We start from the raw sequence: 21,403 nt of genomic DNA, 5'->3' as shown, positions 1-21,403 counted from the left end.
TCATATGAAATTACTTATATTTTCTTATTTTTTATCCAAAAAATCATTAGCAGAATTCATATCTGTAATTTACAATGAGATAATTATCCATTTTTATCTTTTTGTCAAGCTAGCAAAACTTGACCAAAATCTGTAGTGCTAATTGCTTAATTTTCCTGAGATGTCAATTTATCACTTGTAAAATTGCAGCAAGATTACTATCTTATAGAAATCCTATATGGGTACCAAAGTTAATTTTTAAAATCTGATAAATTATAAGAACTGTTCTTGAATCTAGAAGCCATGAAGCAGAGCTACTGCATGAGATTGTGCACTCTGTGTTCTGCCAAGTAGGTGGGAGGAGAGCTAAGATTCTTTTGCTCACCATGTCAAAATAATCAGATTTAAAAAACAAAACAAAACAAAAAGATACCATAGCGTTAAACCTGGAGAGGGCACTGTTTTTCTTATTGACTTATCCAGAGAAGCCCCTCTTCTTTTGCAATTAGACCAATCAGAGCATGGATCTTTTGTCTAATTCACAAAAGATGCTGTATATCCTAGCTGTGCCTTTGATCATCTTTCTAAATAAGGCTCTTTTTTATTTTGATCAATTTGCTCATGGGCAAACAAACTCTAAGTCTATGAGCAGTTGTGAAATCTATAAGATCATGACCCGCTATTTACAGATTGATGCCCTCTGACGAATGTCCGATTACTTACCAGGAATGTGTTTCCACAGTGTCCACACACCACCCTTGTTCCTTCTGGTTGGATTGGCAATGCAGGCTGAGCTGGCTGCTCTTCAGAAATAAGCATTACTGGGCCAAGATTAATTATGCGTCTACTGTGGAATAAAAAAAGGTAAGTAAGTATTTCACTATCCTATAAATGGGCTAAGGGTTCAACCTACAATATACAGCCAAAAATATGGAATATTATCAGTGAAAATATACTTCTTTTGTAAATTAATGTCCAGTTTTAGAGCCAAAATCACAGAAAGTAGCAATAGTCACAAAAGTAAAAAAAAAAAAAAAGTCTTTTTATGCTTGGAATAGAAACCATGTTATTGCACAGATTCAAATCAATGATCTTGGGAACAATTTAACTGCCATTTCCAAGATTTTATGTTTAAATCAGAGTACAGTTATTATTCTAGAAGACAAATTAAGTTTTGTAGAAAACTGAGTAAGTTATATTCTACATCAACAAAAATGTGTATGTCGTAAAAGTATCGAAGTGCTAAGTTACAACTAAACTTCCCTGAGCAATCCAGTATTCTTTGATGCCTGTTTAATCAGAGATGAAAAGAAAGCAAAATGAGAGCCACTTTTCCTTTCTATTTTTCAGACTGTCATCAGATGGGCCTGTAATGATTCATGCAATGATCAAAGAATCAGAAATCACAGAAAAAACAGGTTAAAGTCTCTGTGTGAGTATGTGTGTGCATGTGTGTGTGTGTACCTATGTCTATATCTATATCTGTATCTAAGCATATTCATAATGGCATTTGGCAAAAGCAAATAATTCCAGAATTTATTATATATATTGTGCTCATCAGAAAGTAATGTAGCATACAATGAGATATATACAATAACAACCAATACATTTCTGGGTTAAAATTGACCACATCAAAGGTAAACCAACTGGTTCTTTTTAAATAGGTTCAATGAGCCATTGGTTTGTTATAGTGCATTAAGTACTTGCATACAAAGAAATCATTCATTGCTCACTCAAAAATATTATATCCTACAAACACCTATGACCATGAAGTTCTAAGCATGTCATTTCATTAACAAAAAGCAAACAACAACAACAAAATACTAATCTAGATGCTATAATCAGCTTAAGGGCAAATACTGTCTAGAACAAAGCCTGGCATATAATGAGCCTTTAATAAATAGTTGTTGAATGAACAAATGAATGAATCTTTATCTCTTACCAGTTGGGTCTCGGACATCCTATTCGCCGAGATGTGTCCTTACAAATGAGGAGACAATTACAAGGGCATCTAACATATTTCTTCCCTGTCGGGGGGTTTTTGATTGGCTACATAAGGGAAGAAAATGCAAACACAGCAAATTAACCAAGATACAGATTGTCAAAGCTTGTTTGTGTTTAATAAGGAAATGATTCCTTTAAAACTAAAGCTCCCCAAAGTGCTACCAAAGTACCTAAGAAAAGGTGCACTGCAAGTGGTTCAAATAGCACACATGTTGGCAAGCAGTCTATGATATTTTGGGAGCTGGTAGAGATTAATTTTTAAGGGAATATTTCAAAATGAGTTTGTACTGACTTTTTAATATACGAGGAATATTTATCACACACCAAGAGTTGTTTTCCCTTTAAATTTCACAAGACAAGGTTATCTCTCTTTCTCTCTCTGGCCAGGTGCAAGTATTCATAGAAGATTCCTGCCCCTGTCCAGGAAAAGCAAGTTCAGTAAGAACAATGGGAAAAGTGGAGTTCAGAACACATTTGAACTTTTCTCAAACTTCATTCAATAGAATATAAATGATTAATTTTATGACATAACTTTTTTAAAAATCTTGTAATTGCTCTTAATACTAGCATTTAAAAAAAACTTTGGAGTAAACTTAAAAATGAGAATAAATAACATCAAAGGAAATATCACTTGCAATAACTTAAGCTTGTTGAACTAAATAATCTATGAACGGAACAGAACATCACTCCTGTAACATTCCTGCCAAAAAAGTATGACCTGAAGCTAATCATGTGGAAACATCAGACAAACTCCAAACTGAGAGACATTCTACAAAATATCTTGCCTGTAATGTTAGAAAAATAAAAGATGAAGAAAGAACAAGTTTCAGATAAAAGGACAGTAAAGAGATATGACAACCTAATACAACAAGCGATTCTGGTTTGATTCCTGGAGTAGAATATATTTTTTTCCTCCATAGAGGACTAACAAGACAATCAGGAAAACATGAATTAGGTCAAAAGATTAGATAATATATTGTATCTATATTAATTTCTTACATTTGATTATTTTTCTGTGATTATTTAAGTTAATTCCCTTGGTTTTAGAAAATCTAGACTAGAAAAAATTACTTAGGAAAAGCTAATGTAATATAATGCTAATATTTGGGGAGTTTGTAATTAAGAGACACACGGGAATTTATCATCTACCTACAGATGGCTCCGGAATTTCAAGAGTTCTACTTAATAATTTTTCAGTGGTGTGAAAGTGATGTGCATTGGGTAGAAATCATATTTAGAGATTTGAATTTTGATCTTTTTCTGGGCTAGAGATACGTAGCATGATATTTCAAGATGCTGGGAAGAGGCAATGAGCTGCAGCTCCCAATCAGTCAGGCAATCTCAAAGAGAAACAATCTACATTGTACAGTGGACTGTGCAGCTGACCTGGGATGTTTGGTAGGGTAGGTATATTAATACATTTTCAATTGACCATATGTTCAATTTACAAAGGGCTAACTAATACAAAATCCCATTGGAAGTTGAGGTTATATTCAGTATTATTACAAAAATAATACATACTATCATTTTTAACTATTTAAACTTTTTTATGTGTAATATTTTTTAAAAAGATGTAAAAATTTTAAAGTAAATAACCTTGATAAAAATATATGAAAGTTAATAAGCCACCTATGATTTACTAAAGTGTAGATGTAGATAACTAACTCCAAATATCTCAAATTCACAAACATCCAGAATGTATACCTATAATTTCTGAAGTATTGAGAAAAAATAGAATAGAAGAATTAATTTGTGTATATCCAAAATTTGCCATTAAGAAACTGCTTGACAAAGGACAGGATTTTTAAAAAATATCTTCTTCCTATCTCACTTCTAGACTTCAATTCCTTCACTCATGACACCAAGTAACTGAACTAGAAGATTTCAAGCACTAGTGCTCAGTGCTAGCCTATGCCATGTCATGTTCAGTTTTCAGTGAAGAAGAAAAAAAAAAACATGTCCTTATGTACAAGTTTAAAGATTCTTACTTAGCAAAATAGATTTACAGGTACCAGGCACTGTGTTAGGCTTTTAACCCCTGCATCCCAACAGCAAGCCTATAATGCAGGAATTGCTATTAATAATGAGAAACCATAGTTTAGAGAAGTAACGTCTCCAAAGAAATAGAGTTACTAAATGACAGAGCAAGGACTCAAACCTCAGGCCTCAGCCTCTGAATCTCAGTCTCTCCATCAGTTACACAGTCATCTAGTGCCACTTTTTCTCCAGGACATCTCAGATTTTCCATTAACTTGTACTAGAAATCATTTCTCCCTTAACCTTTAATTCTGTATTTCTCCAAGTATTGCTAGCACATGTGTACACACACATAACACACACATGTGCTCCTTACTTCCCAATTCAGTCTGTTGAAAAAGGACATCTATTATTAACCTTAGATTTCTTTCTCTCTTTTTTTCTTTTCTGTTTTTTAATTGGCATAGGTGTATCAGGTTTCTATCAGAGTGGCTGCCATTAAAGAGGACAGATATACTGATACCCCGTTTTAGGTGACATGAGGAGAATGAATCACAGTGAAACTCAATGGGGCACAGAGAATAATATATATAAGGGACCATTGGACCATAGCCCATTATATTTGTATTTTCAACCTAGAACATCTCCAAAGAAGCTCCTAATCTCCTAATACTTCTTCATTTAGAATTTAAGATCAAGTCACATTTTAAATATTAGCAAGTTTATACTAAGATACTGCTCAAGGTCTTTTTTTTTTTTTTTTCTTTTTCCTCTTCTGTAATGTTACTGATACCAAACAAGGCAATCTGATTAAATACTATTCACTCTCCCTGGAATCTTCACAATTGTACTTTACTCCACAGGAGGCAATAATCATGTAACAATTTCAGCAAAATTTCCCTTACATTCAGAGGTAGTTTTCTTACAGCCAAACCCCACTGATCCTGTTGAACTTCACTTCTAAGTAGCCAGATTGATCCTGTTTGCTAAATCTGAGATTCCTACACAAATGACCAAGGCTGTTCCGTTCATCTCCATGAGTTATAAAACTTTATAACTCCCTTTGTCTATTCATTAAAGAACAAGAATTGATATGGGTGATATTAACACTAACATCGAATCCAAGGAACCATTGAAGGCACTGTTATTTTAATTGCTTTTATGACTCACGAGACTCCCAACTCTTACTTTTCTTATTCCACTCACAACTCTTACTCTCTTGCCAACTCTGCAAAGAACACTAAAGAAGTTAATGCTAATTCAATTCACTACTCAGCGTTCAACTTATGAAGAAAACTGCTAGTTTTGTAGGTATCACCAATTTACACAATAAAATTTTTCTCCAAATGACATCATTTATGGGGAAAAAACTATTGACAATGAAATATATTGCTTTATGACTTCAGGTTTTATTTTAGGACTTTCTATCAAACATATGAAGGCCAGTATCCATGATTTGTAGTTTTTGAGACACAATAATCACTAGCTGACTTTTTTAGACTTTTCTAAAGAGGAAAAAAGTGCAAACACCAAAAATTAAACTATTGAATTTTGCAGATTTTGAGAAAGACCAGAATATTTAAAACAAAACCTAATGATGAAAATAGAAACACATTTCATCTAAGGCAATATATGATTTACCAGTTTATGATGTGAAACTGTAAAATGTTTGCTTAAAATGTATTTGTTCTTCCCAAAGTTCAGTTTTAAAAAGTATCCTTCAAATTTTTTAACATTTCACTGACTTAATATCTAGCAAATGGAATAAAATGTCAAGGTATTTGTAAACACTTTGACACAGATTTTTAATAATAATAACATAATTATAAAAGCTCAGAGAAAATAATACTGACATCCTGCAGACATAAAATAAGTTAAAAATTTTTCTACTTAATAGGGACAAAGTCCACGTTTGCCTTAAAGTCCAGTATATTTTCAATTTTTGTGAAAGCCAGAAGGGATTTAGTTGTGATGTAAACAGATACTTAAGATAATCATAAATACCTGCCAGTCTTGTTTTAGAAAGTAAATTCACCAAAAATATGATTTAACAGGGTTAGCTCAAATAAGGAGGCATCCTTATATGACAAAAGACAGAAAAAGACAAAAAAGATCACTCTATTTGTACCCATCCACTCTTAGGTAACATTATCAAAGAACTTCCTTTAGGTAATAATTTATGCTTTTGTTAATGGAAATTCCCACTTACCGTAGCTTCATTGCAAACCGTACACTTAACCACATGCTGGTGAAGTTTGCCATCCAAATTGATTAGCGATTGGCACACGCGGCAGTTGATTACAGGAATACCACTGGCATCCGGGCTGGCAATAGCGGTGTATGGAGGTGGAAGTTCCGCTGAAAAGAAATGAATTGCTGAATCAGAGTTGCTGAGAAATGGCTAGTTTGATGTATAAGCAATAGAAGTAGAAACTATCAAAACTTTCCACCATTTTGTTTTAAAACTGCTCAATTTGCCCTACTTTCAGGGCATAAACACACATGAACTATGTTGTCAAGTAGAATAATACTTAATGCTGATAAAATCTCAATCTTGTTTGCTTAGGTTCTCCCCAATGACCCAACTTCCTTTTACTAACATACACTCAAATCTCCACTCCATTCCTTGGGTAAATTCATAAAGGAGAGCTTTAGGCCTAAACTAAAAATTTCACTATTGATCTGACTACCAAGAAATAAAAGTGGTCACCAAAAGTGAAGTTTTAAAATCACTTATACATGTATATAAATTGTGTACTACCATGCTTTTTTCTCTGTTCTGGGCCCAGAATGGTCATGACAAAAATAAAATGAGAATTTGGAGGCAGACAAGGAGAGACAAAAATAAATCTAGGAAATCTAAACTAATCAGTGGGGAACAAAAATGGAACTATTCAGGCTGGAGATATAGCTCAGTTGATAAAGTGCTTACCTCACATACACAAGGCCCTGGGTTCAATCCCCAGCACCACAAAAAGAAAAAAAAAAAATGAACTATACTAATTTCAGACACAAGACAGAAATAAAGTAAATTTAACAATTTTCGCTTCAAATTTCTCTCTACCATTACAGATCTAAGAAATGCACTTAAGTATTTATGGATAAAAAATATGATATTGGTATTAAATATTCCAGCAGAATAATCACAATGAAAAAAATGCGGAACTGATGAAACAAGAGTAGCAAAAGCTGATAATTTATGAATATAATAACACAGAAGGTCGTTTCATTCATATTACTTTTGCAAATGTTTGGAAATTCCCATAACTCAAAGATGCACATATACTAAGTTTGTCATTGTTTGTTTTGTTGGGAGATTTAAGTGTGATAGAGTGGGTAAAGGTGTGACCTGGTTTCAGAATCAAGTGTGCAGCCTGGATTCAGAATCAAGTGTTCATCTGAAGCATCTATTGTTAGAAAACCAGAGAAAAAGAACCCTGATATACTACTCTAACATGTGATTTCTAAAGGACACTGTCTAATCTCTCTATGTAGACATCTCAGTTATAGGTAGAGAAAGCCCTTTTGATGTAAGGTATTATCTCAGGACATTTAGAAAGGGTCACACCCTTACACATGATTGAAGCACCTCTAAAAAGAACTGATATCTCAAGAAGAGTTTGTAACACTACAAAATACAAGCACAATAGCTAATTATGAAAAAAGCTATTTGTGAATAGTGGTTTTTGTATCCACTGTATTAGATTCTGAATTCTGTAATAGTTTAAACAGCATCAAAGCATAGCACAACATTTAAAATCTACATATTATCATGAGGTATTCTTGGGGTTCATCACACACATTGTTTTTCAGACTGCAAAGGATTAGCAACAAGTGTTATTCATTCAAATGATTCATAAGCCAAATTTCTGCAACAGCCAAGGCCCTGAAAGAGGCCACTTTGAAATGATAATATGCTTACATTTCTGGGAAGCTTACACCAGAACACTGCCAAACACTGAATTTGAAAGAAGCTATACATGCCTTAAATTATAAAAATAGCTTTAAATCCCTTGAAAGAATGTGAGGTTGATACAGAATAACCTGTAATACATTAAGAAGACAAAAACAGGTTAAAGAAACAATGAGTCAACAATACATTTAAGATCTTGCAATTTGCAGATTGCTTTATCAGATCTCAATAAAGAAGCCATTATTCTGGGGAAAAGAATACATATGTCACTAAAAATTCAAGACACACTGACTCATTTCAAATAATTATTAGCATTATTAATAAACCTTAATTTCCTCTCTTATTTTTCCTTTGAGTTATAAAGTAAAATGAACTAGTTCTCCCATAATCTCAGAACTCTGTTTTTCATACAGCATAGAACAGAAATTTAAAGTCAGAATGATTTCACTAAAAAAATAATAATGATAATAATAATAATAACAATAATAATAAAGCCAAGTACACTGGGGGTGAAGGGAGGAGTTAACACATGGCAAAGACATCAAAAGACAGTAAAATCCATCTAGTCAAACAAACAAAAAAATTGCTCAAAGCATCCTTCTAAGAAAACTTCAGACGGTGATCCTAAGAATCATTTGATTTGCATCAGACTCTACAAAACTTTGTGGACATTTCCTGTAAGATTAGCACTACATAATTTTAAGTCTGCCAAAACAGAAAAGCCTTTAATGACAAAAGGATGTTCAAATCTACTCTTTTGGAGACTTTGGAAATGGAGAAAGGTGGATGGGATAACCAGGAAGGAGTGGGAATATAAAATGGGAGAGACCTTAAGCCCCATGAGGCTGAAGGCATGCCTGGCACTTGTCATAATGCCTACTCTATCACAGATGGTTACTAAATATTTATTGAATGATTGAGTGAATCACTGAAATTCTTCAGACACATCTATTGCTTTTCCAAAAATAACACTAAGAATATTACAACTAGTCTCCTTGTAGAGGAGCTGAGAACCTAGCAGAAGAGGGCAGCTTGACTGAAAAATATGGCTGCCTCCTCCATGAAAGAATAATTTTTCAAAATGTGCACTGAAAGAGGTGAGGTTGACAGGGGATATTGGTCTGGCTGACCAGACACATGGAATCAATCCAAGAGATCAATAGAATGACAGATGTTATAGCCTAATTGCTCCACTAAACACTGCTTCTAGGCCTTCCATTTCAATTTTCTGCCCATTACTTCAGCATTAAGACAATTTAGAGATATTTCTTATACTGGCCCTGCCCTACCACTAGGACTTTATCCCAAGGAAGCCTTCACCTATCTTCCCTTGTAAAGGACTTGTAATTCCAGAAATTGCTTCCAAAGTTATCAGACCTACAATAATCAGCAACTGAGATCCTTTCATGTTCTATGCTTTCACTTTAAAACAAGGCAACAGATCACCAATACAGTCCTATTTAAAATTTTTGGCACTAGGTGGAAAGTCCACTGCAATCTCAGGATTGGGTATCACTAGACAGGAAAGATTCACAAAATTTTTCATTTTGAAGAGTCTTAATTGTTAATTAAACAATGGTCATTTTTTTTCTATGGAAGTGAATAAATCTTAATAAATAAATAAAATAAATGAAAAAAAAATGTTTTCCTCCCTATGAGTAGTGTTTGTTAGATTAATAATCCCTTATCCTAAAACACTCCCTCAAATCTCCAGAATTGTACAATGTTAGACATTGGAGCAATCTTAGGAATTATATTGTCCAATTTGTTTATTTTATGGAAAAGAAACTAAGCCCAGAGCCCAAAGTCCTGACCTTCTAAAGGTTACACAGACATTCAGCAAAGCCAAGATTTGACCCCTGCCCCAGAGATCTCTGCACAGCGACCACCTTCCTTGGTGAGTAATGACTTAACACAGGGAGAAAGTGAGAGGACTAATGAGACTATTCTGTAGAATCAAGCAAGAATTCAACAGTGAAGGTATCTGAAAAAAAATCAGATCTGGAAAATCAGAGCCGGAGGGGGAAAAAAATGAACAGAGTATAAAAAAAAAAACATCATGTGACAATGAAAGTTCATTGAAAAACTGAAACTCATAAAAGAGGCAGAATGAACACATATGGATCCCAGGCATTCACAGTGGTCTTCCTAAAACACTCAAAAGGAAACATTACTATTCCATAAACCCACAAATGATCAGATTACATTTTCCCATCATCACAAACATCAATATAATTTATCTATTTCATGCCAAATAGCCCCTTTGTCTTGCTAATTCATCCTGGGATATTAATCTATAATTCATTTTTTTCCCACAGATACATCCTCCAGCATTTTAAAGGTAGAAATACTTTTGTTGGGTTGCTCTCAACCTTATTAGTCTCTTCGATGGCAATATTTGCCAGTTTAATTCACTTACTTCACTTGTATACTCTCTATATTCAGCCCTCCAGCCCTTGACAAAGTGTATCAAAAATGGAAAAATGGCATCAGATTAAAATGAGAGATATTTTAGGATTCTGTTATAGAAGGAGAAGCCTGTGAGGAAAACCTGGCTTTTTTCCTCCTCTAGGTGACTGAGTTGTAAATTCCATATTTTTTAATTGTTGTTGTCCCCTCAGCCGCAGTAGTGGCAGCTGTTTTCTTTCTTTTTTTTTTTCTTTTATGTTTGTATTAGTGAATTATAGTTACACATAATAGTGGGGTTCATTTTGACATAATCATATGTGCATAAAATATAATTCACTCGATTTCAGTCCCCAGTGCTTTCTCTTTCCCTCCCTTCCTCCCTCCCCCCATTATCGCTCCTTTACTGGTATTCCTTCATTGTAGGAACTCATTTTCCCTTAGGATCTTCGGGATAGTGTGGGTTAGAGATGAAGTGAGTTTGGCCACTATGGGATAGCTATGTCTAGTGGCAGACCTTTCCAGACCAGCTCAACACAGAGAACAAAAAGCCTAGATACTCTTCTTCCCCTTTTCTGAAACCAAAGAAATTAAACTATCCCAAGACACTCTGGGGTTCTCTTAAGACCCATGACTCTCTCAGGAGGATCTACCTAGCAATACTCAGATTAGAATGTAAATGTGCTAGGGATCAGTTTCCTGATCCTCAACTCCAAATCCACCCTTCTGAATTCTGCTTTGGAAAACTGATGCTGGAATACTGCAAACCATGCTTCAGCTTCACCAGGTGGATACTGGTAAGCCATTAACAGAAGATAGAGCCTGCAAAGTTGAAGGAGGAAGAATAGACTTGTCCCTTCTATTTGTTGCCTGTTTGCTCCCTAGGAGCTTCCTATCTACCTGTTGTCTATCTGATTGTCACCTCAAAAGTACTACTTCATCCTGGCAGTAGCATTTTGTTTCCATAGCAACACTGAATCCAGTTCCCAGTTTTCAACATTTGCCAGAACCAACTTCACAGTGTCCCCTCCAATAAAACCCCAGTAATAGCTAGCCAGTTTTCCTTCCTCAAGTGTACAGGTGTTTCTCAGAGAAACCAGAACCAGCTGGCAGGTGCTTCATCAGAAGTCAAGTGACAGCTCTGTAGGATTCCTCCTCTAGGTGACTAAGTTGTAAGTTCCAATTTTTTTTATTGTTGTTGTTCTCTCAGCTGCAGTAGCAGCAGCTTCTTTCTTTTTTACTTTTATGTTTGTATTAGTGCATTATAGTTACACATAATAGTAGGGTTCAGTTTGACATAATCATACATGCATAAAATATAATTCACTTCACTTCAGTCCCCAGTGCTTTCTCTTTCCCTCCCTTCCTCCCTCCCCCCATTCTCCTTCTTTTACTGGTACTCCTTCTATTTATTTATTTATTGTTTTTAATTGGTGCTATATAGATATACATAAAGATAGAATCCACTATGGTATATTCATATATGTACATAGCATAATTTCATCAATTTTACTCTACAGTTCCTCCCTTTTCCAATCTCTCTTCATTCCCCCTCAATCCCTTTCCTCTACTGATCTTTCCTCTATTTTACCAGGACTCACCCCCTCTCCTATTTACCCCTTACTTCACTGTAGCTTCTGCATATGAGAGAAAGCATTTGACCTTGATATTTTGAGTCTGGCTTATTTCATTTGTCATGATGTTCTCCAGTTCCACCCATGACCAGTGAATACCATACTGTCATTCTTCTTTATAGCAGAGTAAGACTTCATTGTGTCTATATTCTGCATTTTCTTTATTCCTCTGTTGACAGGCACCAGAGTTGGTTTCATAACTCGGCTATAGTGATTGCACTGCTATAAACATTAATGTGCCTGTACCACTATAGTATGCTGATTTTAGTTCTTTTGGATAAATACCAGGGAGTGGGATAACTGGGTCATATGGTGGTTTCATTCCTATCTTTTGAGAAATCTCTAGATTGCTTTCCAGGGTGGTTGTACTATTTGCACAAATATTGCACCAACAATATATCTGTGTATCTTTTCCCCTACATCCTCACCAACATTTAGAATTATTTATATTCTTAATGATTGCCTTTCTAACTATAGTGAGATGAAATTTCTATGTAGTTTTTATTTGCTACCTCCTCATTGGAATGATATGTTTACATTTCAGTTACCTAGTTAACCTTATACCTAGTTAACAATTCTTTACATTAAATTCTATTGTGTGGTTTCTCTCCTCTGATCAGGTCCTTCCTGATATAGAAGCTTATATGGAAAGTGATCCCAGGAAACAAGGATGGCACTGAAGGAGTGGTTGGGTTAACTTGAGCTTGAACGTCATGGGGAACTTCTTACCAATGGAAAACAGGACGGTAGTAAGCCATAACATATGGTGCTATCCTGCTGAATCAGGTTATACTTTGTATCTGACTGTGATTTTGTGACTCTTTTACTGAACATGAGGCTGTAAAAATTACTACATGGACTACGATGTAGATGGATCCTCATGAATGCACTTGGCCCTTACCAAAAAATAAATAAATAAATATAAGGCTTAAGTCTTTGAACTCTCTATTCAAGTCATAGTTAGAGAACAAAAGAACTCTGAGCAAAGCCTTTAAATTTATCATATATTTCTAATTAAGAGAGGGGTTATATTGTTGGAAATCAAACACAAAATTTCATTTTTGCGAATTAAAAAAATTATCATGTCAGGTAAATATCCACAGCCTTACTAAATCTCTTATTGAAAGCCAGGCCATCGATTGCAAAGAGGTAGAACTCTGGAAATTGGAATGAAGCCATGTGGTTGTACCCAATCAGAGTGGAGAATCTTAAATCCCTGAGTCACTCTGAGATTCTCTTCCAAGTAGAAAATAGATTTCCCTCTGTATCTGAGAAGTCCAGTCTTCCCTTTCTGGAAAACTCTGTAATGACCTCACTGGGATAGTTGCTTTAGAAGGAGATGGCCATTTTCCTTAAGATCCATCATCAAGACCTTTCGTTGGGTTTGGGGCTGGGCCTGGGGCTGAGCGGTAGAGCACTCAGCTAGCACGTGCAAGGCGCTGGGTTCAATCCTCAGCACCACATAAAAATAAATAAATAAAATAAAGATATTGTGTCCAACTACAACTAAATATATATATATATATATATATATTTTTTTTTTTTAAAGATCCTTCATTACCTCAAGATCCACAGTTAAGAGTCAAATCTCAACATGCCCCACAAAGACAAATACAAAGTCTTAACTTAGGTAGAAGCTTACAAGTTTTGCAAAGTTATTGATAATATATATGTCTCAAATCTGGAAAATATTTTTAAGTAGATTCTAAGGATGACAAGCCAAAGAAAATAGAACATAATACTAGCCAGATTTTTCTGGATTAAATGTTTGTTTTAATAAGAAGCGACTGTAAACTGAGAACACTGACTCACATGGTAAACTAAGCACATGTAATCCCAGCAACTTGGAAGGCTGAGGCAGGAGGATTCTAAGTTCAAGGACATCCAGGCAACTCAGAAAGACCCTGTCTCAAAATATAAAATAAAAAGTGCTGGGATGAGACTTAATGGTAGAGGGCCCCTGCGTTCAATCCCCAGTACTGTAAAAATAAACCAAAAAATAAATAAGTAACCCTAAGAGTTTATTTGTTGTTTGAAGAGACATAGTCTCATATTTAATGAGACCAAGATATCAGAATATCCCTGGTATGATTCAGAAGAAGTGATCAAGTGCTTAGGGAATAAAGAATGTTGAAGTGGATTCATCATGTGAAACTTGCATACCCACACACCACTACATCCCCTGAGAAGGCTCAGAGCATATTCCCTTCGCTAAGGCACCCATAAATATATAATTAGAGGAAAACATGCATGCTGCTATGGTTGTTCTCAGTGTAGACCAAGCACACAATACAAGATGACTGATATCTGTGGGGATTTTGTGATTCTATACTAACGAGCCAACTAACATTTAAACATCAAAGACAAAGTGGGTACATTTCTTATAATGGGAAGTAGTGTATATTCAAATATTTTTACCCACTAGAACCATTGGCAATGACTAATTAAAATTAACCTGGGATAAAATGAGTAGGTAACCTGCAAAATTGTTATTTGATTGCATATGATAGAAAAAATTCTAGGTATATTAACCAGCAACCTAACTTGAGTAGCCACAATAGTCCTAATTTTCAGCCAGTTCCCAACAATGAGATCCCAAAGCATCTCTATTTGAAGGGGTGGCTGGTGCCTGTGAGGAAGGTTCCAGTAGCACTGCCATAGTATATCCTGCAAATCTTCCTTCAAACCTTCCAAAAATAGACCTATACTTAGACTGCTTACTGGGGGAAAAAATACCCAGATCATTCAACAATGACTAGACACTGACTTCAATAGTGCTAACTTCAGACCAGATGGCCATCAAGTGATCGATGGAGTCTTAGTTCAGGTCCAACTCACCTTAGCTCAAGTCCAGCTCTGATCCAATAGATCTTGGGACCCACCCTGAAGTTATTTTCCTTGTCCTTGAAGATATAATTTAAATAGACATTCTTGGTAACCAGTAATATTGCCAACTTGGTTCTGTGGCCCAAGAAGAATGGGGGCCAAGTGGAAGTCCCTGAAACTTATACCAAAAGCAACATTGCATCCCTGAGGTAATGTCAGACATGAGTGTACCATGAAAGATTAAAAAGATGCAGGGGTGGTGACAGTCATCCCATCTTCCTTCAACACACTTGTTATTGTAAATTTGCTGCTGCAAGGCAATCCTTGTTTCTTAACTGGAGAAGTATAATAGGTCGCTCTATGAGTTCTGCTGCCAGAGAAAGTTGAGAGGCCTTTAGCTGTAGACAGGTGAAAAGCAGAGGCCTGCCAGGCACTCCATGAAGGATGCCTAGGAGTGATTTAATGACTAATTAGTGATTTTAATTAGTCATTGCCAATGGTTCAGTGCGTCACAAGTACCCAGGCATCTACTCTGTGCCAGCCCCTATGCTAGATGCACATCAGAGATACCATGAAGGATGAGGCTTGCTTTGGGGGATCAGTCACCAGGGCTCAGAGAGCTCACATTCTATAAATGTAATAAAGAGGGTAAAACTACAATGACTTTTTAGTGAGTTAAGTGTCCTCAAACAGACATGACAAAGGGGACTTAGGGAATATAGATGACAACATTCAAATCTAACAAAAGCAAAGCATGTGTCTGGGTTTTGAAGAATGGAGAGAAGAAGAAAGTTGTTGGCATCATCTTTTTGGCACAATTTAGCATTTTATTTGAGTACTACAACCCTTCCATATATATTTTACCATTAAAGTGTTCCTCCAAGCAGCAGTTCTAGAAAAATAGCTATACTTTAGTTGGGGTTGTAATATCAGCTTGGGATCAAAAACAGTGTGCCATCCTAGCACTTCCAGTCTGTAGAAGCTCACATGAACCCAGGACAGACCCTAAGGACTCCACAAACCAGGTGTGCTTAGCAGGCAGTGATGAATACTGAGTACCACTGTGAGCTATTCTTCAAGTACGTTTCTCAACCTCAGTGATCCCAGGCTTTTGGATTGTGTCAAAAACTGCCATGTGTCTGCAGACCCCGGCAAAAAATACACAATGACCTACAATAGTCAGTTCCTGGATGATAGGAGCTTCTTCTCTGACTTTTCCATGTCTTACCAGGCAATATGGACCTTAAGATTGTATTTCACCATAGCACTGATTTATATTCATTCTCTCACTTCACCTATTACTGGGTTTGTTTTTATTTTTAAAAATGCAAAATTTTCTGACATTGTCTTATGGAAAATTATATTGCTATTTTGCATGGACACATTCTAGGTTTATGGTTTTTCACACTGTTTTCAGAATGTTTTGAGAAAAATAGAGAGATGCTCATTTTAGTGTAGAGGGGAAAAAAAGTGCTAGCCTAGAAATTAAGAAGTTGCTCCTATAGCCTGAAGAGGTAAAAAAACTCCTATTCTTTCACTCTTCTTAGGCAGCTCATTACACTGATATCACAGATTGTGCGCGTATTCTAATAAACAAGACAGTGCTTTGATAAAATTAGATATTCACATTAAATAATTACAGGTATTCATAAATGGCAGTTACAAGATGTACATATATAATTGATCACAAATTGTGTGTGTGTGTGTGTGTGTTACTGAGAATCAAAACCAGGACCTTGTGAATGATAGCAAGCACTCTACTACTGAGCTAGAATTTCAACACCCAAATTTGTTTTAAGAATTTTACATTGTATAGATCTTTTACCTCTTTCGTTAAGTTGATTCCCAAGTATCTTTTTTTTTTTTTTGAGGTTATTGTGAATGAGGTAGTTTTCCTCATTTCCTTCCCAGAGAATTTGTCACTGATATATAGAAATGCCTTTGATTTATGGGTGTTGATTTTATATCCTGCTACTTTGCTGAATTCTTTTACTAGTTCTAGAAGTTTTCTGGTGGAGTGTTTGGGTCTTCTAGGTATAGAATCATATTGTCAGCAAATAGTGCTAATTTAGGTTCTTCTTTTCCTATACATATCCCTTTAATTTCTTTCGTCTAACTGCTCTGGCCAGTGTTTCAAGAACTATGTTGACTGGAGGTCTTAAAAACAGCATACTACAGAGACACAGCCACATCAATGTTATAGCAGCACAATTCACAATAGCTAATCCTTCAGTGAATGAATAGATTAAAAAAAATGTGGCATATATACACAATGGAATTTTACTCAGCGATAAAAGAGAATAAAATCATGGCATTTGCAGGTAAATGGATGTCACTGGAGAAGATAATGCGAAGTGAAGTTAGCCAATCCCCCAAAAACAAATGTTGAATGTTTTCTCTGATATAAGGAAGCTGACTCATAGTGGAGTAGGGAGGGGGAGCATGGGAGGAATAGATGAATTCTAGATAGGGCAGAGAGGTGGGAGGGAAAGGGAGGGAGCATGGGATTAGCAAGGATGATGGGATGTGATGGACATCATTATCCAAAGTATATGTATGAAGATACAAATTGAGAGTCAACATACTTTATATACAAACAGAGATATAAAAAATTGTGCTGCATATATGTAATAAGAATTGTAATGCAAAAAAAAAACCAAAGTACTTGTATAAAGACATGAATTGCTGTAAACATACTTTATATACAAAGATATGAAAAACTGTGCTCTATATGTGCAATAAGAATTGTAATGCATTTGAGCAAAATAGTACAAGAAGAGGAATTGAAAAATAGTGCCCAAAACTAACAGGGGGAGGTATCTCAGTAAAGGGGGAGAAAAATAACCAAAGAGGAAAAACTAGCCAAACTAAAATAAATAAATAAATAAACATAACTGGAAGTACAAACCATATTTCAATTGTAACCTTAAATGTTAATGGCTTAAATTCACCAATCAAGAGACATAGGCTAGTAACCTGGATTAAAAAAAAAACAAATCCAACAATATGCTGCCTTCAGGAGACTCATATGATAGGAAAAGACATACACAGGCTGAAGGTGAAAGGTTGGGAAAAATCATACCACTCACATGGCCCTCGGAAGCAAGCAGGAGTGGCCATACTCATATCGAATAAAATCAACTTGAAACCTAAGTTAATCAAAAGGGATAAAGAAGGACACTATATACTGTTAAAAGGAACCATCCACCATCAAGACATAACAATTATCAATTTGTATGCACCAAACAATGGTGCTGCAACGTTCATAAAACAAACTCTCCTCAAGTTCAAGAGTCAAATAGACCACAACACAATAATTATGGGGGACTTCAACACACCGCTCTTGCCATTGGACAGATCCTCTAGACAAAAGCTGAACAAAGAAACTATAAAACTCAATAACACAATCAATAACCTAGACTTAACCAACATATATAGAATATATCAACCATCATCAAGTGGATACACGTTCTTCTCAGCAGCACATGGATCCTACTCAAAGATAGACCATATATTATGCCATAGGGCGAGTCTCAGTAAATATAAAGGTGTGGAGATAATACCATGCACCATATCTGATCATAATGGAATGAAACTGGAAATCAATGATAAAAGAAGGAAGGAAAAATCCTACATCACATGGAAAATGAACAATATGTTACTGAATGATCAATGGGTTACAGAAGACATAAAGGAGGAGATAAAAAAATTCTTGAGACAAATGACAATACAGACACAACATACCGGAATCTATGGGACACAATGAAGGCAGTTTTAAGAGGGAAATTCATTTCTTGGAGTTCTTTCCTCAAAAAAAGAAAAAACCAACAAATAAATGAACTCACACTACACCTCAAAAACCTAGAAAAGGAAGAGCAAAACAACAGCAAATGTAGTAGAAGACAAGAAATAATTAAAATTAGAGCAGAAATCAACGAAATTGAAATTAAAAAAACCATTGAAAAATTGAAAAAACTAAAAGTTGGTTCTTTGAAAAAATAAATAAAATCGACAGGCCCTTAGCCATGCTAACGAAGAGAAGAAGAGAGAGAATTCAAATTACTAACATACGGGATGAAAAAGGCAATATCACAACAGACACTACAGAAATACAGAAGATAATTAGAAAGTATTTTGAAACCCTATATTCCAATAAAATAGAAGATAATGAAGATATCGATAAATTTCTTAAGTCATAGGATCTACCCAGATTGAGTCAGGAAGACACATACAATTTAAACAGACCAATAACAAAAGAAGAAATAGAAGAAGCCATCAAAAGACTACCAACCAAAAAAAGCCCTGGACCAGATGGGTATACAGCGGAGTTCTACAAAACCTTCAAAGAAGAATTAATACCAATACTTTTCAAGCTATTTCAAGAAATAGAAAAAGAGGGAGAACTTCCAAATTCATTCTACGAGGCCAACATCACCCTGATACCTAAACCAGATAAAGACACTTCAAAGAAAGAAAACTACAGACCAATATCTCTAATGAACCTAGATGCAAAAATCCTCAATAAAATTCTGGTGAATCTTGGCGAATCGAATACAAAAGCATATCAAAAAAATTGTGCATCATGATCAAGTAGGATTCATCCCTGGGATGCAAGGCTGGTTCAATATACGGAAATCAATAAATGTAATCTACCACATCAATAGACTTAAAGACAAGAACCATATAATCATCTCGATAGATGCAGAAAAAGCATTCGACAAAGTACAGCATCCCTTTATGTTCAAAACACTAGAAAAACTAGGGATAACAGGAACTTACCTCAACATGGTAAAAGCTATATATGCTAAACCTCAGTCTAGCATCATCCTAAATGGAGAAAAACTGAAGGCATTCCCTCTAAAATCTAGAACAAGACAGGGATGCCCTCTATCACCACTTCTATTTAATTTAGTTCTTGAAATACTAGCCAGAGCAATTAGACAGACAAAAGAAATTAAAGGCATAAAAATAGGAAAAGAAGAACTTAAATTATCGCTATTTGCGGGAGACATGATAATATATTTAACAGACCCAAAAGGATCTACAAAGAAACTGCTAGAGTTAATAAATGAATTCAGCAAAGTGGCAGGATATAAAATCAACACGCATAAATCAAAGGCATTCCTGTATATCAGCAACAAAACTTCTGAGATGGAAATGAGGAAAACCACTCCATTCACAATATCCTCAAAGAAAATAAGATACTTGTGAATCAACCTAACAAAAGAGGTGAAAGATTTATACAATGAAAACTACAGAACCCTAAAGAGAGAGATAGAAGAAGATCTTAGAAGATGGAAAAATGTACCCTGTTCATGGATAGGCAGAACTAACATCATCAAAATGGCGATATTACCCAAAGTTCTCTACAGGTTTAATGCGATGCCAATCAAAATCCCAACGGCATTTCTTGTAGAAATAGATAAAGCAATCATGAAATTCATATAGAAAAACAAAAGACCCTGAATAGCAAAAGCAATTCTAAGCAGGAAGTGTGAATCAGGCGGTATAGCGATACCAGAGTTCAAACTGTACTACAAAGCAATAGTAACAAAAACAGCATGGTACTGGTACCAAAACAGACAGGTGGACCAATGGTACAGAATAGAGGACACAGAAACCAATCCACAAAAGTACAACTTTCTTATATTTGATAAAGGGGCTAAAAGCATGCAATGGAGGAAGGATAGCATCTTCAACAAATGCTGCTGGGAAAACTGGAAATCCATATGCAACAAAATGAAACTGAATCCCTTTCTCTCGCCATGCACAAAAGTTAACTCAAAATGGATCAAGGACCTAGATATCAAATCAGAGACACTGCGTCTGATAGAAGAAAAAGTTGGCTAAGATCTACATACTGTGGGGTTGGGCTCCAAATTCCTTAATAGGACGCCCATAGCCCAAGAGTTAATAACAAGAATAAACAAATGGGACTTACTTAAACTAAAAAGTTTTTTCTCAGCAAGAGAAACAATAAGAAAGGTAAATAGAGAGCCTATATCCTGGGAACAAATTTTTACCCCTCACACTTCAGATAGAGCCCTAATATCCAGAATATACAAAGAACTGAAAAAATTAAACAATAAGATAACAAATAACCCAATCAACAAATGGGCCAAGGACCTGAACAGACACTTCAAAGAGGAGGACATACAATCAATCAACAAGTACATGAAAAAATGCTCACTATCTCTAGCAGTCAGAGAAATGCAAATCAAAACCACCCTAAGATACCATCTCACTCCAGTAAGATTGGCAGCCATTATGAAGTCAAACAACAATAAGTGTTGGCGAGGATGTGGGGAAAAGGGTACACTTGTACACTGCTGGTGGGACTGCAAATTGGTGAGGCCAATTTGGAAAGCAGTATGGAGATTCCTGGGAAAGCTGGGAATGGATCCACCATTTGACCCAGCTATTCCCCTTCTCGGACTATTCCCTGAGAATCTTAAAAGAGCGTACTATAGGGATACTGCCACATCAATGATCATAGCGGCACAATTCACAATAGCTAGACTGTGGAACCAACCTAGATGCCCTTCAATGGATGAATGGATAAAAAAAATGTGGCATTTATACACAATGGAGTATTACTCTGCATTAAAAAATGACAAAATCATAGAATTTACAGGGAAATGGATGGCATTAGAGCAGATTATGC

The 21,403-nt window shown here is 35.5% G+C and overlaps 1 protein-coding gene across 1 annotated transcript in view; it reads right to left on the bottom strand.

Annotated features, from left to right (window-relative positions):
• The window catches only part of Pip4p2 (phosphatidylinositol-4,5-bisphosphate 4-phosphatase 2), a 58,315-nt gene that overhangs the window by 22,892 nt on the left and 14,020 nt on the right, over positions 1 to 21,403 (bottom strand). The window contains exons 2-4 of the mRNA XM_027949290.2: positions 6,170 to 6,318; positions 1,922 to 2,028; positions 703 to 826 (exon numbers count right to left, since the gene is read on the bottom strand). Of these exons, the coding sequence (XP_027805091.1) occupies positions 703 to 826; positions 1,922 to 2,028; positions 6,170 to 6,318 (380 nt within the window). The remainder of the gene's footprint in view (positions 1 to 702; positions 827 to 1,921; positions 2,029 to 6,169; positions 6,319 to 21,403) is intronic.

Source organism: Marmota flaviventris, chromosome 15, assembly GCF_047511675.1.
Source record: "Marmota flaviventris isolate mMarFla1 chromosome 15, mMarFla1.hap1, whole genome shotgun sequence".
Taxonomy (NCBI): Eukaryota; Metazoa; Chordata; class Mammalia; order Rodentia; family Sciuridae; genus Marmota; species Marmota flaviventris.
The sequence above is the reverse complement of the archived record's forward strand: the minus strand, read 5'-3'. Positions and strand labels throughout refer to the sequence as shown.